At 39.0% G+C, this 26670-nt stretch overlaps 1 protein-coding gene across 2 annotated transcripts in view; it reads left to right on the top strand.

Annotated features, from left to right (window-relative positions):
* Positions 1 to 903: 903 nt before the first annotated feature.
* LOC121388140 (Wilms tumor protein 1-interacting protein homolog) overlaps positions 904 to 26670 on the top strand; it is an 84684-nt gene continuing 58917 nt past the window's right edge. For both annotated transcript variants that reach the window (XM_041519374.1, XM_041519375.1), the window contains exon 1: positions 904 to 2673. In XM_041519374.1, the coding sequence (XP_041375308.1) occupies positions 999 to 2673 (1675 nt within the window). In that variant the 5' untranslated portion in view covers positions 904 to 998. The remainder of the gene's footprint in view (positions 2674 to 26670) is intronic.

Here is a 26670-nt window from a genome sequence, read left to right as displayed (position 1 = left end):
CTTAGCAACAAACTAGAGTTAGAAGCCAGTTTAGCAAGTAACTAGACTTAGCAAGCTTTTATGAATTTGGCCCCTATATTTATTAAGTTTTAAAAACTGAAAAAATCAAAACCCATTCGATGTAACCTATTAGTTATGCTAAAATAGACATTGCTTTTTAAATAATACCATATTTTATGTCATATGATTTTTTTATTATTATTATTATTTTTTAAATCATGCTTTATTTTACTTGTTTTTCGTACTATGATACCGTACGCAATGCACCATTGACCCATTGGAAAACAATTTTACCAGGCGCGTGCGCGGGAAATTGTGCAGTAGGGGTCTAGACTGTGGAGTGCGAAGTTTCTAGGGAGATTGGGGTAATGCTTCCCCGGAAGATACATTTTTTATAATGCTTGGAGCAGGGGCGGGAGAGGGGGAGGGGCTTCGGCACCCCCATCCACCCACCCAAGCATACACTGCCCTGTTTATACGGTGTCATGTTGTAAATAATCACTAACGACTATCTTTAAATTACAGCTGTCATAAAGTGTACTGGCGTCAAGCGGTAGAGTGAATGGACATAGAGACGCATGTATGTCAAGGATCGTGTACTGTTGTCTTGAATCAATCAAATATTCGCGCCTTCTCTATTGCACGTGTGCGTGTTTTGGGTTCACCAAGGTGCGAGGTACTTTCACTTCCGGCTTACGACAAGTTTCAGCGAGAGTGAAAAGAGTACGCAACAAAATCAACTAGAATATCTCCGCACAGCCGACAGTTTATTAAAATTAAGAAATGAATGTTTATGCCACAATACTAATTGATAATAAATATCACCGAAATAAATGTTGTCGAAAGGTGAAAAACGGTACATCGAAACTAACATATCCCTACGCCAGTGAGTGAACCGTCGCCATTGTAATGGCTGGTGCGACAGTGCTTTGGTGTGTGTGGCCGAGTTATTTACGGAATTCCACACAATAGTCCCGTATACCCCGCTGTTATTTGCGATGGCACAGTACATCGATGACCTAGACAAAGATGTGACTCGTTTTAAAGATGACCTGAGTCTTTTCGAGGTGCCTTCGCCGCAGTGTTTCTGGCGAGAAGTGACAGCCAAACGATCGGATACTGACGCAGGCGATGAGTTTCATTCCAAACAGAGTTTGTATATTTCTCACGTTCAGCAAAAACACACGGAAAGTCACGGCAGTGTCGCACCCAGAACCATGTTTTATTCCGAGAGATCGACTGCCATGTCTCACACACAGGACGGTAAGCCGCCCATACCGGCGGGGATGTCGGTGCACCATCAACACGGTTTGATGGGACATTTGCCCATCAGGGGTTTCACCAATGCGCCTTATCCCCACCCCCCTGGGAAAGTTAGTCCACAGGCGATGTCGCCAACGTCAGATAATCGAGGTATTTATATTGGAAATACACGATACCCGGCACCAAGTGCTGCAGTGATGAACAATGGGTGTCAGAATTTTCAAGCACTGAGCAATGCCCAACTGATGTTTGCCAATTTACCTGTTGCTAGTAATGCAAATAATGTTTCGCGAACAGGAACTAGTTCTAATTACTCAAGTCCACGTTCAAGTTTAGCGAGTGGTGGCGATTCTAAGAATTCTAGCCCACGAGCAAGTTTATCATATCCACCCCCACCATACGATCAACGGTTGGGTAGTCCCCGGTCTAGCTTGGCTAGCCCGAGGTCTAGTGTAAGTGCGGAATCAAAACACTCTAGTCCGAGGGCGAGTCTCACTAGTGTTCTGTTGGATAAGTTTCCTAGTCCTCGGACTAGTCTGTCGTCACCTCAGGATCGTGTACCAATTCAGAGGATTGTGGGAAATACGAGCGGGTATCACGAAGACATGTATCAAAATGTTTCTGTCTCTGGCCATGGTGGTGGACCACCATTGCCCCCAAGCTATTCCAGTCTTGGGCCTAGAAGTATGCCATTACTTAGTGATAATCGATTTAATGAACACGCTCCGCCTATTTATACTGACCCCCGACTTCGCACCTTGCCGCCACAGGTTCAGGCAAGTGTTCACAGCCATTCAGAAATGTTCCATAATCAGACTTTAAGCCAACCAGCTAGCATAAGTAATACTCCCAATGGATTGCATACAATTTCGAGTTCTTTCCCGCAGACGTCGTCTGTCATTGGGGTTGTCCATGGTAGCACGTCTACGGTCAATTCGCCAGGTTCTGGACCTCCAGCAATTCCTGCGAGGGTGCCGATAACTTATGAAAGGGCCCCGCCACGACCCAGTGGACCTTCGGAAGCCGAATTGAAGCTGGCTGCTTTGACGCAACAGCTTGAACGGGAAATGCAATTGTCTGGGTCTGTGTCTACTAAAAAGAGTCCTGATTCTCCGGCGACATCGCAGGCACCCCCTCCGTATCACGGTGTGCACGACATACAAGTGGGTCAGGTGGCGGAGAAGACCCCTGTGCGACTTGTGGCCCCAGTTCAGGGCATACAGGTTCAGAGAAGTGGAAGTTTACCCGTTAATCTGACAAGTCAGATGTCTCAGGGGATGAAGACCCACTTGCCCTACCAAGTAACCCCACCCCAGAAAAAAGGATTGTCGGATGCAGAAAAAAAGCTGGCGGCCCTCACACAGCAGTTGGAAGACGAAATGGAAAAATCGCCACATGGGGAATATTTCGGTGAGTGTGTTTTTCTTGAATGTGATAAATGAAAAATGATAGTGTTCAATGTATCTATAGTATCGGTCAAGCCACTTTCCATTAGTTATTTTAAATTTCTTAAACTCCTGTTGGTGAGAACATCATTTGTTGTATTTAAAAACACATGTGCAGTGTTCGAGATTAATTTTTTTGGGCATTATCCCAATTGGATACTAACATTTCAAAATCTGGTATCCCACCAGAGATTTTACTATCCCACTTAAATGAAATTCATAAATAACATCATAACAAACTTCGAAAACACTGTTCTCGTTCCCAGTCTATTGCTACGTTGCAATTGAAATTGCGGAATTCGTGAAATTCGCAGTCAAACAGAATCGGCAAAAAGATTTTCGAGTAATACTGATATAAATTAATATTTAGCAGTAATATATTAGTGTTTCTGACATTACTAATGATAAACCTACCTGTATAAATTTTCTGCAGATGTGGAATCAATATCTCAAATAAAATTTGAAGGGAGGAAACATCCAACAAAAACAGTAGTGACTTAGCAGTTCCCAGTCTATTGCTATGCCGCTATTGCTCCAGTGTAGCAGTAGACTGGGTAGCGAGTTGGGGAGATATTGTTACGGCATAGCATTAGACTGGGTTCGAGCTCAAAAATACTGTTACTTAACTTCACCAGTAAATGACGACGTTCATTCTTTCAGCGAAAAATAAAAGTGCAGGATTTAAAAAACCCCAACAAGATTATATGGTATCCCAGTGGGATACTGGGTTATTGAAGTCTGGTATCCCCGGGATATTGGAATACCATTAATCTCGAACACTGATGTGTGATAATAGCTAAAAGACATACGACTGGCTGCTCCTAGGTGATGACCAGGTTGCCAGTGCCATACCATCCAGTGAAAAACAAAAAGCACGATTGAAATGGATCACTCGGTGAAGTACAAATTGACTTGGCATTGACATGTCTATGATGCATTATAAGTTAACTGTAAGTGCTAGGGCCGTAAATAGGTTTTAGTTGGAAAAGGCATTTAAATTTATTTTAAAACTGTTTTTGAGGATATGTAAGAAATAGAATACAACATTTGTGTTCCATTAAATACCATTTATCTTAGAACTCGTAGAAAAACATGTATAACTTGCTTTTGCTTGTTAAATACATGTATGGTTTAAAAGAACTTGTAAATAAGTGGTATCTAATGGCCACTCATGTAGTATTCTCTATATGTCTTATTAGTTGATTAATGCAGTTTGACTCTGAGTGTTCTAGTTTTGGAGAAGTACCAGACAGAAGGAAAATAAGAAAAGAAAGGAATATCTTTTATGCTTGGATAATCACACGCTTTGATAAATTAAAATTATCATAAAACAGTGGGAAAAAAATCTGTATTAATCAGGATGTGGTTAAAAAGTACTACCTAGTGCAAAAATTGCATCTTAAGATATGTACATATGTACCTGCATTTTGGAATTTCTACGTGCATTTCCACAGGTAACCACACATGTTATTTCAAAAACTGCTACAGGCACGTGCAATAAAAATGTTTCAATCATGAATATGTATTTATTTATTGGGACTTTTTATAAATTTGAAATATTTCATTTTGTAATGAATACATATAATTTCTGTGACTGGCGTAGATTAATTTACTGCCTAATCAGTTTTTTAACTGAAAAGAAATAAAATGGTGCAGCGCCTTTCCCCTGTTTATTTAATACCTTTTACAAATAATTTTGAGTATTTTTTTATTGTTTTTAAAAATGTAATGTTGATGCATCATTTCTCGGGCCTCTTAATAAATTAGACCGGCTTCGTGGTTAGGCCATCAGTCTACAGGCTGGTAGGTACTGGGTTCAGATCCCATTCGAGGCATGGGATTTTTAATCCAGATACCAAATCCAAATCCTGAGGCTCAATGGGTAGGTGTAAACCACTTGCACTGACCAGTGATCCATAACTGGTACAACAAAGGCCATGGTTTGTGCTATCCTGCCTGTGGGAAGTACAAATAAAAGATTCCTTGCTGCCTGTCGTAAAAGAATAATTCTATGTGAGCATGCTGCTCAGCTAGCAGTCATCTTCTATGGATATAATATGACGAAGTGACCAAGATACATGTATTTGTAGACCTTGCCATGAAAAAGAAATTGAGGGGAGTGACCAGTTTTTCCTGAGCCTAATTGAAATTATGGGGAGCCACTTAGGATATTATCATAGATTCATACAGAGTAGGGATATTTAATCCTTTCATAGTACTTTTTTTTCTTTTTTTTTACTTTAGAGTTTAATTTCACTAATAAATTAGCTCTTGGTCCCGGCAAGTGAATTTTTGGGGATACGGACATTTCTGTGTTAGTAAAGATTATTAACTGAATTACTATAATACGCAGGGCACTAGCCAAGGCTTCTATGAGGGCTAGTGACTGCCTCAAACATTTGTCAAACACTGTACTTTTAAGGGATTGATTGGGAGCTAGAGTGATAGCTTTCCTTTTAAAAATGACACGGTCTGAACATGAAATTCTATAATTCATTCATTGGCTTTAACCCCTGCGCGTGCTGTAACCTCACCGTGGTGCAGGGGTGTAACATTCTCTTTGAGAATGGCCAATACAGCACAAATTGAAGTTTAGAGTAAAATTCGGTGTCCGTAAAATTCTGTGATATTTGTATTTGTATTTTTGCACAGTTCTTTACACTGTTTTTGTTTAAACCTTGAATTTTTATATTGATGTTGATCATCACTTTATTTATTTGCATTACCATAGTTTGACACCCAATAGCCGATGTATTTTTCGTGCTGGGGTGTCGTTAAACATTCATTCATTCATTCATTGGCTTTAAATATAACATCGGTCACTTATTGATGAAACTGCCTGACTGCTTTACCCAAGGTACATGTATTTATGTATATACTAGTACGTACCAATACATGTCTATTCCATATAATCAGGATGGGCACCATACAGATGATGATATGCTAACGATTTTCTAGCCTTGGGCCCCGAAGTGAGTGAATGAAGGGTAACCACCTGTACCACGTTGATTGAATGTCATGCCTGACTGACCACAAAGAATGGCCGGTGTTGTCCTGTCCAGTGAACAGTGTCCAGAGACATGTGACATCAAACTGTACCGGTGGAATGTTTACGGTCTCATTAAACCGTGATCTTGTGAAGTCGCTCTGCATTCCTTCTGGAGCTTTGCTTCTTTTCACCAGATCAAGGCTTCCTGCTCTGCGTTACAACATTTCTCTGACAACATGTATTGGATGATTAATTTTTATTGATGCTAATGATCTAGGCCATGCATTATGGTGGTGTAGATTGTAATGTTAAGTCTCTTCTCTCCCCCCCCCCCCCCCCCCCCCCCCCCCCCCCCTGAAGCCATCATTTCCTGTTGTTCTCTTGGAAGGAAGAGTATGTAACACCAGGGCATTATTTCATTCATGAATGCAGTTTCAGAATGTTACATTAAAAAAATAAGTTTGTTTAATAACATTAACAGAATAAGTCATCCCCAGTGGTCATTCAGCAACTATAACTTACAGTTTCAAAAAAAGTTACATGTATACTGAACAAAATAAGAAACTTCCGCTAACTTTGCTTGAACATAACTTGATGAAAACAAACCGGGGGAATAATTGTTATATATGTGTTTAAAGAGTGTTCCATGATGCATCGTTTGGTGCAAAAATCATGGCCATAGGTTAACAGAAACTGGGAGAAATTTTGACCAAGTGTGGTAGGGGTTTAAACAAACCCCACCCACTTAACAACGGGTATGACCACCTCTTGAATTGACCACTGCAGTGCATTGCAGGCGCATAGAATTGACTAAAGTGTTGATTTCTGCCTGTGGAATATTGTTCCATTCCTGAATGAACGCTTGACGAAGTTTGTTGACGTTAGCGGGTGGGTTGGGATGACGCCTCAATCGTCTGTCCAGACTATCCCAGACATGCTCGATGGGGTTGAGATCAGGACTTTTAGCGGGCCAGTCATCAATGAAATCAATGTTATTTGTCCTAAGAAAATTTACAGTGTCTCTGTATGAGAGGTGGCGTTGTTAGCGAACAGAGGAATGACGTAATGAGCGAGAATGTCATCGCGGTAATGTTGAGCATTTAAATTGCCATCAATGATGACTAGTGGTGAATGATAACCATGGGCAATGGCTGCCCAGACCATGACACAACCCCCACCCCCAAAACGATCTCGTTCAAGAACACAACAGTCAGCATAGCGTTCATTTCTCCTACAGTAGACGTGCACCCTGTCATCACCACGTTGTAAAGAAAATCTGGATTCATCCGAAAAAAGAACGGTATTCCAGCGTCGCCGTATCCCAACGAGTGTGTACACGTGCCCAATTAAGACGATTTAGACAATGACGTTGCGTTAAAACACATCTGACGTAAGGACGTCGTGCATGTAAACCGTTCTCCCGCAGACGATTACGAACAGTTTGCCCACTGATTTGGTTATTGTGAAACCCAGGTGTTAGCAGCAGTAGCAGTGGCAGTTTGGAATCGATTGTGCAAATGCGTGTTCATGATATAGCGGTCTTGACCACGTGTTGTAACACGCGGACGTCCACGAGGTGGCAAGTCGTTGGTGCTTCCTGTCGTTCGAAATCTCACGCGAAGATTTCGTATCGCTCGACTAGAACTCCCAACATGCCTTGCAATGTCTTCTGTCGACATGCCAGCATCAAGCATGCCAATCGCCCGTTATTAAATTATTGGGTATTCTTGGCATACTAAAAATGCTACAATGTAAAAAAAACATTAATTTTTTTTACAAATTTTGAAGCGTTTTCGTTTACTTGACAACAATGTCAGTAAGACAAGTAAAACAAATTGACCGAATACTACACGGGATATGTCGAACCATGCATGCACGTGCAAATTGAATTTCATGTTGTCGACGATTAACAGTTCAAAAATAATTGATAATATTCATGAATCCTGATAATACAGCTCAAGGCTAATACTACCTATATAACTTCATTACACAATGAATTCTTTAACACAATAAATACTATATGTACAAATTGGAAGTTTCCTTTTTTGTTCAGTATATATATATATACATGTACAGCTCTTGTTGTCTAGATATTATAATTGCATCATTATGAATATAAAATATATCTACACACAGTTTCTGCCAGAGGGTAACCCTAAACCTAACCCATTTTTGTCCTGGGGAGGCCCCCTATATCCCCTGTCAACTGCAGTTGCATTCAGCACATACATAGACAAAACTACATATACGTGGTTTCTGATTTGTGTATTTCCTGCCGGAAACCCTTCTGCCTGCGGCATCGGGGTTTCCAGCAGGAAATACACTCGTGGAATACAGAAATCAAAAAACCACATATATGTAGTTTTGTATTTATTACATACCCTAAATTGGTATTTTGTTTCTAAATAATAATTAAAAAATTGTAACTGCTCGCTAATGACAAATATTTCTCAATTTACACAACTAGGTCAGCTGTGTTACTACGTGGACCGATGAACCACTAATTATTACACATAGGAATATAGTTCTATTTAAACAATAAATAGAAATAAGAAAGAATGAGTGACAGGTTACTTATAATATTAATGATATTGTTTAAAATGCCTTTTAAAGATAATGTAATAGCTAAAATTCACGAACAATGCAATATTTAATTTGCTCGTAATACGCTACAAAACCTTCAGCATGCCAGTTTAATCAACGAAGAAAAATGTCAAGAATTGTATACTTAATGTCTGTGTCGTCATCGTTGTGTTTTCTTTTATTGATGTTCATGGAATTACTCGTTGCTGAAAAGTTGAAGTTTATATAAAATGTGCCTCCATAAATCATTGCTCCACTGAATAATCCGGTTGTCAGTTCATCCAAGTTTTCTGCGTGAGGAGATGGTGCATGTGACATCATTTTTGCTAAAGTTGATGACAGTCACTTTTAGCATCCTTGTTTTGGCTTCGTACACAATAAATATATATTATATTTTACCGTAATTTCACTTGAAATCCATATTTCGTAAAAGGTACAATTTTTTTATCACAAGATTTTGTTCAAACACATTCAGGTGCATTAGTAATTTTAAAAAAAAGTTCAATAGAAATTTTGCATTGGAATTTTTCCAATATTCTTAAAAAGGAAACGTCATGTACTCAGTTTATGGTTATTGTAAGGAGATGCAAAGTGACGTCATTGGAATACTGACATCACTTAAATTCAAAATTAGCTATATTATTACAATGCTTTGCCACATTAAAATAAAAACTAGTGTACTAACCTTGACCCCTGTCAAATTTCTTTTACAAGCAGACAATGCTGTTTGCAGGTCGGTATTTAAAAAAAAAAAAATTCATAATTCTGGACAAAATATTAATTTTAAGTTTTAAAAGATGAAAGAAATAAAAATTACCTTTTGTCAAATATATCATATCACAAAATTACCGTTGGATATGTTTTATTTATTGTGTATGAAGCCAAAACAAGGGTCCAAAAAGTGACTGTCGTCGACCTTAATCGTGCGTTAAAAGCTTGTTGGTGAGTAGTGTTCCCGTCTCTAATTTTGGTATCGCGCTTATGAAATTGTAAATATTTGTCACCGTTTTAGTCTGTTTTCATTTCAAATGATCCACAAAATAGTATTTTAAACATGCATAACAGTCAACTGCTTTAATAGGCAATTCAAACCATGCACCAACATTGTTTACATATCGCTAAGGGCATTCCTGGTAACCATGTGCTATAAATAGTAGCGTTGGCAGTTGAGTTGAATACGGAAAAGTGTATTTAATTTTTGTATTCAGTACTGTATTTATATAGTAAGATTGAATGGGTATGTAATAAATTGTAAATATTCGATTCCATAGCGCCATACCCAAAAATGTCTTTCTGGCAGAAACCCTGCTACATGTATGTCAAGATGAAGTTCTAACATTTGCAGTTATAGATACATGTATATTGTAGTTGCAGATATCAGGTAAAAATAAACCTTTGCATGAAATAGTGAAAAAACGCCTATAGTATATCTGCAAGCTTAATTAAAGGTATATTTTTGAAATATGGCATCTAACAATTTGATCAGTGACATACATGTATTGTTATTTCTTGCCAGCTACAGTTTACTGATTACATTGCTTTTATATTAATCATATTGTGTATGGAGATTCTTAACATCTATAGCCATCTATTTTGAATTAATATGCTTTAAAACATTTTGAACACCCTGCAGCTGATTTTCGATTTCAAAAGTTCTAACCCTGTTCAAAAAGTGGGCATCGCTAACAGATCATTAAATACTGTGAATCAGTGTGATACTCAATTGATCCAGAGAATGATTTTTTTCAAAGAAATCTTGCTGTCTGATTAGCAATGAGGGTTCCTTTATATAATGTACTTTCCCACAGATAGAATAATGCATGTCATAGTCGTCATTTGGTAACCACCAATCGTGAAGCACTTATTAGAATGAGACATAGCCCTAGTGAATCCAATGGGGAAGAAGGATCCCATGACTCATTGTACCTCAGGCAAAATCTCCACTGACCTACAAATGATTTAAAAGAATACAGTTTGGTGGCCTACTGCGTAAATCACTGGATGTGTTCAATAAAATTAACCACAGGCACGACCTCTGCCTGTAAACTATTAAGATGTCCTGATATTTTAATCGCTATCCGCATCCGAAAATCTCAAACTTCATTCCTGTTGAAATTATGATGTCAATAAAATTGTCGGAATGCTATTCAGCTTGAACCGCAGATTGAAATGGAAATACTATCTTATGGTTTTCCTTTATTCCAACACATCATTAAAAAAACTACCTGCTGAGACCAGGTGAGTCATAAAGCTATATCCAGTCATACGACTGAAGATCATTTAGGCATGCCGATAACCTCTTGTTGTTTCTTAAGGCTCTATACCTGTCTGTCAATACCTAGTAACTATACGTAATCTTTGATGGTTACTGGTGCTGTTTGAAGATGAATATAATTTACATACATGTATATACAGATGTATATATATATATAATACATAGGCCTACATGTATGTGAAGAAAATTATGTACATGAGTGTTTGAAATTACACTTTAAAGTTAAAAAATGATGTTATAATATAAACTTATCTTAAGCTATTACCTGCCAAATGTGAATTAAAGTTGAATTTGTTGATATACTTATTCGCCAAAAAGCTAATTTGAAAATTGTCTGTCATTTATAGATGTACCACCGATGTTCTTTGGCTATTATAAATTTATGAAATTCAGTTTGGTGACAGATTTTCTTAGTAAATTTGCAAGATCTGTAAGTAAATGAATTATAATTAAAGAAAAACTAAAAGACAAAACTAGGTACATCTAACTGACTAGAAACCAAAATTGCAATTTTTACCATTTTACCACAGATTGGTAGTGTGCTGGGTCTAAAATATTCCATGCAAACATGTCACATGCAGCTGAATCAAGCTCTGTGATTGGTTGAAACACCATACCATATAGATCTTCAAAATTACCAGCAGAGTACTCATTCTTTTTTTTCTTTTCTTTTTCTTTTTTAATCGAAATGAAACATGATGTACACAAATAGAAAAACTCTGCGTGAAACCATGGGCCTAAAATGGCAAATACAGCATTTATCATGAACCGCGATTAATTGTCAAGCTTCAAGCTACATGAACATCCAGTCCCCAGAGATAACAAGGAGGAATGTTGGTGGTGATGTGGAAAAGAAATCAAGCAGCTTACTACACACTTTATTTTGCACTAAAGTGTATTTTACTGCTTCATGTATTTGCACATTGTGTATCAGGGCTAGCTCTGACACTCGCTTTTATTCAGGTAATAATTGACATTTTTTAGAAAATAACTGTTGATTTCTGCCATTTTTTAAGTTTAATAAACAATTTAGCGAAATATTTTGTTCACCCAGAGCTAGCCCTGTGTGTGTGTGTGTGTATATATATATATATATATATATATATATATATATATATATATATATATATATATATATATATATAGGTAGTACTAAACCAAATAACTTCCAGCTGGGTCAAAGTTCGAGGTGTACCAAACCTTTGATACAGAAGTTAACACCATAAGTTCTGTGATTGGTGATAAGTGTTGATTGTAAAAAAAAAAAAAAATTCATGTGGGAAAAAAATGTATGCAATTTTATTTTATCTAGTACCACTATGTCAAGTGGCCTTTTGCTTCAAATATATCAAAATATATAAAACAAAAGTACTCAAATATTGTATGAAACTAGGGGTGTTGTAAAAACATCTGGTTATACTGAAAATGAGCCACGAAAGGTACCATTTTCTTCATTTTATACTTTGAAGTAGGGGTTGTATAGTGCATATATTTATGGGTCATAGTTTGTTTGATATATTGCATGTATTGTTTTTTTAGCAAATGTTAACATGGTCAACTATGGGATTTTATTTGGTATAGTACAACCTATATGCCTCACTTCCAGCTACTGGATTTGTTTACAGTATTCAGTGTTTAGTCAGTCTGTTCTATCTGTTATATATATAGTCAGTTATATATACTACATGTGCATGAATCACGGTTTCCGAAAACCTCTTACAGAGTTGATGTTTATGTTCATGCTATTTACAGTCTATTAATAGAATATGCTACTCACTGTTCACTACTAACATAGTGCATGACCTTGTTGATTAATTTAGTTTTAAACTTGCCAAAGGCCGATGTCCCAAGTAAAATTGCTCAAATTCCATTTTAATTACTCATGAATAGTGTAGCTTACTACATACATATTAGTATACATTATGTACAATGTACATGTATTCAAGGTGTGTGTATTAAACTCTATTTATCACAGCATGGTCATGAAGTCCTATTTTATTATTGGTAAGAATGTTGGGAGTGAGATATACAGTAAATAGGTCTTAAAAATTGCCTCAGGTGTGATGAGTTGTACATGTACATACATTTATACATGTAGGTAATGATGCAAGCTAAATAATACTGATATTAGAGAAGTGTTATTGATAAGCTCCAAATATGGGGGCGAGATGTACTCCAGTGGTAAAGCGCTCGCTTGATGCACATTCGGTTTGGGATTGATCCCTGTTGGTGGTTCCATTGGGCTGTTTCTCGTTCCAGCCAGTGCACCATGACTGGTACATCAAAGGCCGTGGTATGTGCTATCCTGTCTATGGGATGGTGCATTTAAAAGATCCCTTGCTGCTAATCGAAAAGAGTAGCCCATGAAGCCGTGACAGCGGGTTTCCTCCCTCAATATCTGTGTGGTCCTCAAACATGTCCGACGCCATATAACCATAAATAAAATGTGTTGAGTGCATTGTTAAATAAAACATTTCCTTCCTTCCCTGCTTGTACTAATACACTCATTAACACAGTTTAGCTCAGTCGGTAGAGCCATAAGAGTAGCCATTTATATGCACTTTCCACAAACAGGACAGCACATACCACAGTCTTTGATAAACCAGTCATGGAAAACCCCAATCAGAGAATGGGTCCATTGAAATGGTTCAATCATATGACACAAGTACTTAAGGCGTGTGCTCCATCAACTAGATCACACCCCATCTGTTATACAGGCATTGGATTTGTTTTGTGTTTTTTTAGGATTTTGCTGGAATCATAAAAATGATGTAATGTAATGTAGATATTTTGGGATTCCATTACATAATCTTACACTGCTGACCCAAAATCTGGGATTCATGGAAGACTGGAATCTTGCTAAATTCACAGAATGTATCCACTATATATATATATATATATATATATATATATATATATATATATATATATATATATATATATACATATACACACTCAACAACAAAAGTTTAGCTAATGTTAAAAGAAATGGCACAACATTTATGAATTAAATACAAGAAATTAATTAGTATTCACATCTGAAATGTTTTCCATTTACAAACAACATAAACTCATCAACCTTTGCCTTAACACAACAGGAGGACCTGGTTTTCTTTTGCGTTATTCAACTATGGCAAATTTAGATGTCATAAAGGATATTTGCTAAACTTTCGTTGTTGAGTGTGTGTGTGTGTGTGTGTATATATATATATATATATATATATATATATATATATATATATATATATATATATATATATATATATATATATAAGATCCCATGCTGCATTAGGAAAAAATGTAGCGGGTTTCCTCTGACTACATGTCAGAATTACAATGTTTGACATCCAATAGCCGGTAATTAATTAAATCAGTATGCTCTAGTGGTATTGTTAAACAAAACAAACTTTAACCCATTAAGAAGGTGTTGAGTAATCATTAGTTAAATATTATTTTGTTGAAAACGGAATGTACATATACCTGTCTGTATATATGTATGTACATGTGTATATATGCATCATAGAGCACACCTGATTAATCATGCTGTGATGGAAAACATAATATATATATATATTCAGAGTGACATAAATGACTTTACTTGACAAGGACATGTTGGTACCTTTTCTCTTTGATCCTTTGCTAAATGTTCACTACTAGTACTACCTGTAAGCTGGTATGTAAAATCAAAGTCAAACCTTTTTGGGGTTTGTAATACACAATAATTGCTAACTATCATAGATACATACATGTATATATGTGCGTTATGTGTAAAAAAGACATCTGTTATATGTAGCTAACAAAAATGCAAATATAATATTCTGAGAAAACAAGTGTATTTTTAAATGTTATTTCACATCCCGAGACAGTGGTAAAACACTTGTCTGATGTGCGGTCAGTCTAGGATCGATCCCTGTCAGTGATGTGTTTGGCTAATTCTTGTTCATGCCAGTGCTAATTGAAAACCATATTAATATTTATGTTTGTACAGAGACTTTTCCAGATTAATAGGGTAGATAGGAAGTGTTTGTGTTGTAGGGGAGGGTGCGGTACACAGCTGTCAGTTGGTATCTTCTCGGTCAAAATCAGATCTTCGTTTTCAATATAAAAGTCCTGAACCTAACAGTTAACAATCAATTCTAACTGCAGAACTTACCAGTGTACACATAAATAATGTATGTGTACACCCTGGGCATGTACTTACATATAGGACAAACACATTATCATCATATGACTACAGGTATGACAGGGGCACATTTGATGAAATGTCTTTAATAAATAATCTTTTTTATTTTGAACACAAGATGTATGGCCGAGTATTGTAAAATTGAGAGTATTGTAAGTTTGAGACTGCAATTTTCCTGGAATTCTTGAGCGCACTCGTGATCCACATGTTATTTACTAAATAAAATATACAAAAAAGACATTCAAATGTTTTTATAAACAAGTTTCACGAAATAAGACTTAAACAAGGGCAGATTATTTCCTTCTTTCACTAATCACAATTATCACTCTGGAAACAAAACCCAGTATTATCATAAATAAGGATATAGAAAAAAGTTGTTTGGATTGTAAAATTTTCAAAAGTTAATTCAAGAAAATTAAAACTTTTTCTCATTACAAGTAAGTCTAAAAGAATTCCAATTTAAAAAAAAAATGTTGTAAACACATGACATTGTAAAAATGTTGTAAACACATGACATTGTAAAAATGTTGTAAACACATGACATTGTAAAAATTGCTTAGCGTTACGCCCAGATTTGTGTTTTTTCTGTCCTTTTTTTTTGGATTGGAACTTGGGCCTTGAGCTTATGTTGAAGAATAACAAAGCCTTACGGTTGTTTTTGGATCAAAGGATTTTCAAATTCTTAAAACTTTGGTCTGTGTTGGTAAGGATAAAGTGCTCAAGGAGCCATTGTGACATGCACTGCGTTGAGCTTAACCTTCTCAATGTTAAACATTTCACTCTTGTCGCTGGCCACTCCATGTTTTATGCATAGGAAAATTATGAACCTCTTTTGCAAATCTACGGAACGCTAAAAATAGTTCTGTTTGCCAAATCTCAGAAATGTTCTTCCCCACCCAGGATTTTAACATTTTTGTTTCATGTATATGTGTGTTTTATATTAGCACATGAATGTTAAAGAATGAAAGTATTTATGTAAAGTATTTAATGAAATTATAATAATAGAGCAGGCTTTCTGCCAGAAGTTAACTTGAAGACTGATGTAATAAAAATAAAACGACCATAGCCGTGTCCCTACTAAGTGGTAATGGGTCGGATATGTTTAGAAATTGGACGCAGCATTGACAAATTTTTAACATCAGTTCTCTTACTATAATCTACAGGGCACAATATTTCATCCGAACCACCACTTTGTTCGCGTGTTGGTTACGCAAAATTAAATTTACGCAAACGGCAAATCGATTATATCGTAACCTGTAGATGTTCAGAAAGTAAAACTTGAAAACTTCACGATTACAGGAAGTTTATTATACAGTTGAGTATTGTAATTTCGAGACCCTAAGGTTTTACTAGTATTCCGGCAAATGTTTTAGACTGGTTTTAAAATACGTGATTCGCAGTAAACCAGTAGACATTATATTGCAACAGTTGTAACTTGCGACCAGTCTAAACTAAATGCTCAGTATAGAGTCGAGTCAAAAGTTTTAAAGAAATGTGCGTGGACCGCTGGATGTGGCTAAATTATCTACTGCTATTTTATATGTAACGGAATATATATATTAGACATAATTTTTTACAAATGTTGAAAATGGTTTTAACATAAACAGGAATCCAAAAGTGTCACAAAAGTTGAAAGATAATAACATTACATAATGAGCTTTAAAAAACCCATTTGGAACGTCACTGTAGTATAGAAACTTGTACCATCGATAAAGTGAAAGTAACTTGGTCACCGCAAAACGAGAAAAGGAATCTGGAAGTGTATCTATTTTGTTTCAGTACCGGGACTAATATTTAGTCTTTTTACAATATTGTTAACTTCAGCATGCATTAAACTTAAAGAATCTGTTTTATAAAATATTTTTGTTTTAACTTTTTGTTTGAGCTAAAAATTATGTATTTAAAATATAATTTCAACGTTAATTTGAGGTAGTTGATCAGTTAACCGACAAGTTATGCAAATATAATTCACGTAACCAAACAATTGGTTACCTAGGTAAAAACCATGTGAACCGACTTCCAGTTACCTCAGATTTCGAAATATTCTCCCCTGATCTATCTTAAACAATTATTAATATATATATATATAAATTTCCAAGATTTAAGGGTACATAAATTTACCCTTCATACTCTCTGGCAGAAACCCTATAGTGGGTTATTTTGACAGTATTCTATATAAATCAATACACATACAAATGTTACAAAATAAAAGTATTATTTTTTACAATGCTTTTCTGCAGTTAACATTAAGTGAGGATATCCCGTTGAACCCCTTTCCCACCCCCAAAAAGCAGATCTGTTAATTACCAAATATATAATTTAAATTGCTGTATTCAACCTTTGTTCATACATGTATTGTGTAGTTTGTGAGTACTTAGCAGTATGCATAAAGGATCAGTCTCTGTAGCCCAGTGGTAAAGCGCACGCTTGATGCGCGGTCAGTCCACGTTGGTGGACCCATTGGGCTATTTCTCGTTCCAGCCAGTGCTCCACAACTGGTGTAACAAAGGCCATGGTATGTACTATCCTGTCTATGGGATGGTGCATATAAAAAAATCGTTTGCTGCTAATTGACAAGAGTTGCCCATGGAGTGGCGACAGCAGGTTTTCTCTCTCAATATCTGTGTGGTCCTTAACCATATGTCTGATGCCATATAACCGTAAATAAAATGTGTTGAGTGTGTCCTTAAATAAAACATTTCCTTTCTTCCTTTCCTTAATATGTATGTATCATTATGCATTTGAAAATGCTATTCTTTTGATTTGAGCATTGAGCCGACCTAGTTGCTCTATATACAAATGTAGAACTTGTATGTGCAGAAGAGATGGTTTGCTTACACTGGATATACATGTATCCATCATTCAATGGTGCCCATGTTGTTTTGGATAAAAAAAAATTTGCCTGGCTGGCTGGGCAGATGGCGTGAAAAGATTTTCCCTCCAGCTGTATAACCGGTAGTCAGACACACACAGAATGATGTGCAATGCTCCAGGAATGTCAACATGTAGGTGCTATGCCTTTACCGCTTCTTCTTCTATCGGAGTCAGACTGGAAGTGCTGTTGGTATGATTCAGTAGGGAGCTACTTTTCTCCGAATAAGGCTATTAAAGTAGTTTCTCCAAATAAGGCTGCTAAAGAAGTGTGTGGTCTCTGTAAAATTTGCATTTGGATAAAGCTTAAATGATCACCTGTCTGGAGATCTAGACAACCTAAGTAACTAGTCCATTTGTTTTAAGAGGCCGACTTACAAACACATAATACTGGGATCAGTGCCAGCCGGTGGGCCCATTGGGCTATTTCTCGTTCTAGCTGGTGCTAGGTGCTATCCTGTCTGTGGGATGGTGCATATCAAAAAGTCCCTTGTTAATAGTAGTATTGGAAAGAATGACCACAATTGACATCCAATATTATAGCTGATAATCAATAAATCAATGTGCTCCAGTGGTGTTGTTAAACAAAAGATATTTTAACTTTACACATGTACATGTAAAAGTCTTCCATATCATGTAACTCGTATTTGGTGCTAACCTGCCTTATATAGCCACCCTGTTGTAAGAGGCCATTGTTTTTAATATTATGTAATGTACATGAAAAGATTTTCCAATGAAATATTAACAGTACCTAACAAATTTTAGACTACAGCTGAGCTATATGGTGTATTAAAGTGACAAACTCTTGTTTTTTAAAACATATTTTTTAAAAACATATTTTCCACTATTAGAGCCATTTCTGATAATTGAAATCTTATATATAACTTGAAATTTTATTGTTTAGATTATCCATTTTTGTACATCCAAAGTGTTTCTGGTCATCCAAATTTAGGGTATAACCCTACTGTGTTTTCCGATTTGCGGACGTATATCGGTGGTTTTACTGTCGCAGATTTAGTTTTATTGGCGACCCGTTAGCCATGAAATGTTTTCTTCTAACAATTGATTGATGGAGTTACTTCCCTTCAAATTGAAGTTCGATAACTTTCATGAGATATCGGGCGAAGAGTCGGAAAATTGTTTTCACGAATATATGCGATCTTTTCCGATTTAACTCTACATCTAGCGTAGCGAGGTGTTCCAATTAATAATAATAATAATAATAACTATATTTAATAATTTACTCCAGCGACAAACTGGCCTTGTAGAAATTTAGTGACCTCCTGATAAACTAGGGGAAGGAATGTTTACCGATACTGATGGAGTTTACTGCCAAATCAAATGATTAAATATGTCAGTAAGATCTCGATGCGTTTCGTTATTTTTTGTAAGTGGTCACTGGGAACTTCGCGTTTTCCTCTAAAAACAGTGTCAGAATGACCTTGTGTTTGACGTCCAATAGCCGATGATATTAAAGATAAAAATCAATGTGCTCTTGTGGCATCGTTAAATAAAACAAACTTTACTTTTCAACATTCGTTTGAGCATGCTGAGCATTTGCACTGCATTTCTATTCATTGGACCAATTGATTGCTTCAAACCAAGTGTGTACTTTAATACTCGATGCATACAGAATAAAACTAACATTGCAAATTATAAAATTGGTAAGTCTACCATTTCTTAGATACACTAGGAAAGATAATATTCATAAATTCTTTTTTAAATGTTATTGTTGGACAGATAAATATAGAAGTTAGAACCCTTTTTGTCAGTTTTCATTAAAAGAAATTGTTATAACGTATTTACTGGTTTCTATCCAATTAAGGTTCAACCAAGTCTGTCCTGGACCAGTACAGAAGTTAAGTGTTAGTATGAGAGTAAACCTGCCTATTATTAAACTGCAAGGGGTCTTTTGTATGTACTCTCCCACAGATAGGTTAGCATCATGTTGCCCTCAAAATCAAAATGCCTTGCCTTTTATAAATGTATAAGTTGCCCATGTAAAAAGAAGCCTTTAAACACACCTATGTGGATAGTACCACATCTTTCCTTTTTTTAATTAAGTTATGAAATAGATATAGAAAATAAAATGGCCATACGGTTTTTGTCCTTTTGAAAATTGTATAATGGGGAAAAAAAAACCTTATATTTAAACTGCACATAAAATATGCCCCCAACACGTCACTTTACCATGGCTTACTTCATTTCTAGGGAAAACACTGTGATGAATGGTATTGTTGGTTTGCATAATACATTTCTATACATGCAGAGGTTATTTTGGATACCGGTAGTCAACACCTTTATTTAATATCCATAAATAAAATTATTTTCCTACCTACCTACCCTATATTTTTCCAGCATGTAATAGGAAACAAGTAATTTCCCCCCCCCCGGCCTAATGAGGGTAGAACCGCCATGTAGATTGCTTTACTGAATAGCACGTTGGATGTTTTTTGTGTAATTAGACAGATCAGGCAGCACATACAACAGTATTTCTTAAAATGCCGCGCGCACTTGAGAAAAAACCGTTAAGCAAGTGAGGTCCAATCTATTTTTAGAGGGAATCTTCCTGTGTAAACGTCACAGACGTTGGTATACCACGTGACCGTTATCATTTTGGTTCGGTTTGTTTTTTCGTGCACGGTTCGCGCAATCAACATCCGATTTGTTGTCGTTTGCTTGTTGTTCATTTGTGAGATATTTCTTCACAGTTCGTGAACATTTTCAGTAACAATAAAGTTCAGACAAGTAAGTGTCTCAATACAAAACGTTACAAACCCTTAAAACCAATAATTTTGCTAAGTCTTACGATATCTGGAGAGGGGATACAACCAGGACAGAACATGTCCAGGAGAGGTGAAAGGAACACACCCCAAGTCTGTGAAATTTGTCGTGACATAGGCATTGTTGTGCTTCGAGCGACATCTACCGGTGACATCAGAATACTAACTTTCAAAATTATTTTAAGCAATTGGGACATGGGGATTTCCATGGTATTTATCGATATAAAACCTGCTTTTTCACTCCATTTGATAAAAACGTGATCTAAGTGTGTTACAGGTTTGTAGATTAACCAAATTATAATTTATTTTTGTTGGATGGAATTAGGGTTTGCGGCTTTAATCCACTTCCACCTTTAACACACACACACACTCGCACATGCGTGCGCACGCTCGCTCACTCACTCACTCACTCACTCACTCACTCACTCACTCACTCACTCACTCACACACACACACACACACACACACACACACACACTCACACACCACATAGCCCCAAATCACCTAATAGTCTTGTCTTTAATCCACTTCCACTTCCACCTTTAACACACACACACACGCGCTTGCTCACTCACTCGCTCACACACACACACACACACACACACACACACACACACACACACACACACACACACACACACACTCACACACTCACTCACATACACACTCACACCACATACCCCCAAATCACCAATACCAGGCCCTGATTTGTACCCCAACACCAGACCCTGTTTTGTGTGTTTGTGTTTTATGCCTGTCAATCCATTACATAACATGTACCTGTAGGTTATAGCCAAATATATTCCAAGTGCTGGCCTCTTTGTACCTGCGTGTAGTTCATAAATCTCTGATTACCTAATCCTACACGCTTTTTCAGGTTTACCTGGTAATTGTATGTGCATTAATACAATTACTGTATTAGCACCCACAATGTACATGTACATGGATATGTATGCTGTAACCAGTTCATGTATGTGTACAAATAGCTAAAGATGTGTGTGGGTGTGTTTGTGTGTGGGTGTGGGTGTTTGTGTTTGTCTGTGTGTGTGTGTGTAGGGGGGGGGGGGGGGGTGTCTCTTTGTTGACTTGGAGCGAAACGTAGCCCAGTGGTAAAGCGGTCGGTTGGTCTGGCATCGATCCTCATCAGTGGGCCCATTGGGCTATTTCTCGTTCCAGCCAGTGCACCACGACTGGTATATCAAAGGTTGTGGTATGTACTACGCTGTCTGTGGGATGGTGCATATAAAAGATCCCTTGTTGCTAAACAGAAAGAGTATCCCATAAAGTGGCAACAGCGGGTTTCATCTCTCAATATCTGTGTGGTCCTTAATAGTGCAGCGGATAATCATAATAATTGTGCAAATTATGATTAAAGCATGAAATTTTTACCAGTGTTAGTACATACCATAAGGTTCATTTTAAGATCGGGAGGTAAGTCAGATTTGACCTCTGAGGACCGTGAGAGGTCAATAACCTCAATTACATTGAAATTGACATTTTTTCACGATTCTGGTGCAGTTTGTCTGTTTTGGGAATCATTAGAAAGGTATGTTATGATTATCTGCTGCACTTTAATTTTAATTTTTAATGTGCACTGAACAAAGGCTATAAGGTTAAAGTACAGTGAGGTCAGTGACCTCAGACACATGTATAGTACATACTGGTACATGTAATACAGACGCATTAACCATATAGACGCATAAATGTCAAGGTGTCTGATTGCACCTAACAGTCTCCCGAACATGCACATAATGCAGTGCACTTGAGTACAGCCTTGGTGCACTTGCAGCGGCCGGTACATCCCTTCCTACAGTTGCAGTGGATCAGTTCGTGGCAAGATTTTGATGCCTCTGGCAGTGTCGTCCAAAGAGGCTGCCATCCAGAGGTCTCCTTTGTCCAGCCCCAGTCAGATGGGCTTGGTAACTCAGGATTCAGGACCAGAGTTTGGTTCCAGCAGTTGGCCTGGAGAGATGCACACTTGATGTGCTGCTGGAGTGCTGCCTGCGTTGGGGGAATGTTATCTAGAGCCCTAGACTTGTGTGCGAAGAGCTGTTTCCTAGCATCGTTCACTTCCATGATGTCGCTGGTGCGGTCATACATCAGCACAATGAAGCGCTTCAGCAGTGACATTGACTCCTCACTGACATCACTTGGCATGCGTAAGAGTTCTTCAAAGGCATCAGTCACCTCTGGGAACACTTTCCAAATCTCCCAGGCAGTCTTCTTCCCTCTGCCAGCAAATGAAGACACAGTGTCGCACCCTGTGAGGCCATGGAAGATGGGGAGAGTAGCACATTGTCTTGTGTTCATGGCGGCAGCCAGTTGGTGAACAGCTATGTACCGGAAGCTGGATCCAGTACGAAGAGCTATCCACAGCTCGTCAGGATTGATGTTATTGAAAGAAGCCATAGCCAGTACCACAACATCAGTATCCACAGTGTGTATGGCCACCTTCCTCATCCCCTTCTGCACAGCATCTGCCACATGTAGAAGCATGCGAGTGTCCGCCTCCTCGTGTGAACATGGGGCGAGGCTGGTCAAGTCGGACTCGGCAGGAGAGCACAGGACCTCAGTTCCACATGTTGCATACATTTCCTTGCCATCAGCTATTGGAAGACGAATGGCCTCTCGTGACAGGAAACCAAAGAGCTCAGTCTTGTTTTGATCAACACGAAGGAAGTCCTTCCAGTTCTTAGGCATGACGGTAGAGGGAGCCACTCTTTTCTGACGCCCTTGCCCCTCTTCTGTCTGGTCATGCCTTTCAGGCTGTCAGGTAGAGGTCCAGTCTGTGGACCTTTTCCAGTTGAGTGGAGATGTAAGGTGCAAAAACTATGTTCACATACTCTTGAAAGGTCTTTGCTGCTACAGGATTGAGCATTTGAACAATAGCTGCTCCGTCAAGGATTGTAGCATCAACCACAGGTGCGCTTGTGGTTTCGGTTTGGTCAGATTTCAGGCAGTGTAGTAGATCTGCTTTGACTGCAAGGCGCAGTTTTCCTCCTGTTGATAATGCAGGTGGGGCTGCCTGGTTCTCGTGGAAGAAGAACTGGTCAAGATCCCCATCACGTGATTGACATGCAATATACAGCCTCGAGAAAAGACTACAGTCACTCTTCACTGCGGCGAGTTGCATCTGCTGCTTTGACTGCATTTTGATCTGTGACCGACTGAAGAGTGGCAACTTGTTCTTGGGCAGTGTGTCTGTAACTAGCTTCGTGCATAGTTCCAGTCTTTCTTCAACAAACTTTGTGTATTGCTCCTCACCAAGGGACTCGATCTTCCTCACAGTTTCTGCCACTGGGGTTTCCATGATGTCTCTGGTGTCAAGGACCAGTAGATCTTGAGTGTTCTCTAGGAAGGGATTCCCCATCTCTTGAAACACTGCTATAAGTGCTCTGACATCCTTCATAAAGGCTGCTTGTACTCCAGGTTTCTGGTCATGGTGAAGATGCCCAATGTCGTGAGCACCGCCATGTCCTCTTATCGCCTGCTCTTCAAACCCTGTAGTGATCTTGGCTATTTCTGGCCCTGCCACTATCCAGGGTCTGAGTGGCCCAGGGTTTCCTGTCAGTCCAATAGCTCCACCAGACCTTTTGACCACAGCGTTGTTCTGTTCATGACATTGGTCAATTGACATGGCAGAGAACTTGTTGCTGGTCTTGTGTACCACAAACTTCCCAGACTTGAATTCTGCCAGGACATCTGGGTGTTTGTCAGTGAGGTTCATCATATCACGGATGTGTACAGAAAGCCACCTGGAATAGTGAGTGATCTAAGGCGAACATCCAGGGCATGATCTGTGTCAGGGATTGCACATAGAGCTCAAAGTTCCCTTCACGAAGTGATCGGATGTACACCAGCAAGAGAACCTCCAGTGGTCAAAGTGCACACTGGCCTTTGCTCGCTGTGTGCACCACTCCTCAAAGACCTTATTATTGGGCTGAGTGGTGTTGCCATCATCCGGTGTGCAGTCTTTACTGTATGCCTGCTTGAGTAGTGTGTGGAGGGTTGCAGCTGTGACTTGGTGTGCATGGCGGGTCTTGGTAACATGGCTGGCTCGAATGAAGGAATCTGCTGTCCCAGAGCTGGCAATGTTGGCCTGTACCAGGGCGTTCGTCCAACCGCTGTCCTCCAGCCAGTCTCCCAGCAGCTGAAACAAAACGCAAATTATCTAAATGATGTTCAGATTGTACGACACTAGCCTCTGACTGACACACTAAGCCTACTATTTCAGTTGCTAGATGCACATGCACAGAACATTGGTGAAACATTGTTGCTGTTACTACCCATGTACTGGTATCTCATAGGTACAGCACTGGCTGTTACTGTATATCATGGAACTTACCTTCAACACACCCATCTCGATATGCAGACTGCCGAACATGATCACAAAGTGATCCTCTCCATGTGTGGCTGGCCAGGTCCACTGTATTTCCTTGGCAAGGGCGAAGAGTGGCTGATCAGCAGCAAGTACAGGTACTTGTCCAGGGTTCACGTGCTGAATTGCTGCCTTGACAATGGCCATGGAATGTCTTATCATTGCCACCGAGTGTGCGCTGTCTACAAACAGAGGCAACAGTGCATTGATCGTGGCAGGTGGGATCACTGCTTGCTGGACATCGGCATGGTAGGCAGACCATGACACCCATTCATCTATGGATTGCTTCTGTAGAGCTGTCGTCACTGTCCTCAGCCACCCATACTCTTCTTGTACGGCAGCTTCAGCAGCCAGGAGGTCGGGAGGTCTTGCAGGACGTTGTACAGCCGGTGCAGTAAAGTTCTGCGTCTTCATGGCAGCAGATGGCACACTTGTGTACACTGATGGCAGAGGTGTTACCGACTTGGCGGTAGAGATGTCTTGCCCAAGCACCAATACACCACGGTCGAGTCCGCCATTCGTGTGTGATGGATGTTGCATTAGGGAGATACCAGTGCCATGAAAAGAATCCTTGGCCGTCGCAGAGCTAGGGTTATGGTCAATATTTTCGACAGCCCCAGTTGTGAACAGTACCTGGCGCAGCTTGGGTGGGCAAACAACTTCTTCCATGTTGAAGCGCTGGCAGACACCATTGGCAATGTCTACTGTGAGCTGTAGTAATCTATCATATGACACACACATCCCTAGGCTGAACAGTGTGTCAATCAGACCTCTGCTCCTGGTCACAGCGTGAATCTTGAGGATCAAGTAGAGTGGGAATGGGGTTTCTCTCGCACTGAGGTCGACTCCACGCTGCGTGCATGCTTAACACTGTTGAACACCAGTAGCTGCGATAGTGTAAGAGCAGCAGTTGTGGTGCTTGTGTTGGCCAACTGAGTCTGGTGATTGACGTTCGCCCCATCGAGGATCATGTTCACCAGAGCAAGGAGGGATGGTGTCACAGAATCTTTCTGGGAATCAGCTTGGAATGCACCGTCAAAGGTAAACCTGGTCTCAAACATTTCTCTACGGACTAACTGTGCTGCCCTTACTAGGTGCATGGCATCACTGTCATGATCACAGGCCTTCATCAGGGCGGGACCTATATCTTTCTCAAACAAGAGAAGTGTGTCTCGGCCCAGAGAATGGGCTCTCAGATCAGGAAGCACAGAAAGAAGTCTGTCCTTCAGTCTGGTTGTGTGTATTCTGTTGGTTACCGTGGCACCCAGCTGCTCCAGTCTCGTCTTGTAGAGGTTAGCCAGGTCTGAGAGTTTAAATACAGGGGCATTGTCTTCATCTGCATGCATGTCCTCCATGAATACCACCAGCTCAGCAAAGGCTATGCCATGCAGACGATCCTCATCCTCGTCCTTGAGTGCGGCTGGTCTGATTTTGTTGTATAATGCACGGAGACAGTTGCGATGGTATTTTGCCTCGATGGCAACCATGTCTCCTGCAGACAGCTTGGCCAGCAGTTCACTGTCCCCCAATTCAGTGGCACATCTCCGAACGTTCTTGTCAATTTCCATTGTAGCTGCTTGGTGCAAGTCTGCAGTGCCAGCTGGCTTATTGCAGAAGAAACAGATAGGCTCAGTTGACTGTGGAAGCCTGTGGGCAGCTGCTGATCGTGTGCGCAGGGTTGGAGTACTGGTACTAGATTGTTGTCCTGAAGCTGATTCTGCTCTGCTCTGCTGGGCAAACATTTTTTTGTTAAAGTTTTAAATGACATTTCTTGTGCCACTGAGCACTGTGTCTCCTCAAAGTAGCTTCTACGCCATCGCCATCATCCAGTCTGTTCACGTTGAGTTCCATTGGCATGTGGCGAAGTTCCTTGAACTGGACGAGGTCTTCTGTCAATGGT

This window comes from Gigantopelta aegis, chromosome 14, assembly GCF_016097555.1.
Source record: "Gigantopelta aegis isolate Gae_Host chromosome 14, Gae_host_genome, whole genome shotgun sequence".
NCBI lineage: Eukaryota > Metazoa > Mollusca > Gastropoda > Neomphalida > Peltospiridae > Gigantopelta > Gigantopelta aegis.
The sequence above is the reverse complement of the archived record's forward strand: the minus strand, read 5'-3'. Positions and strand labels throughout refer to the sequence as shown.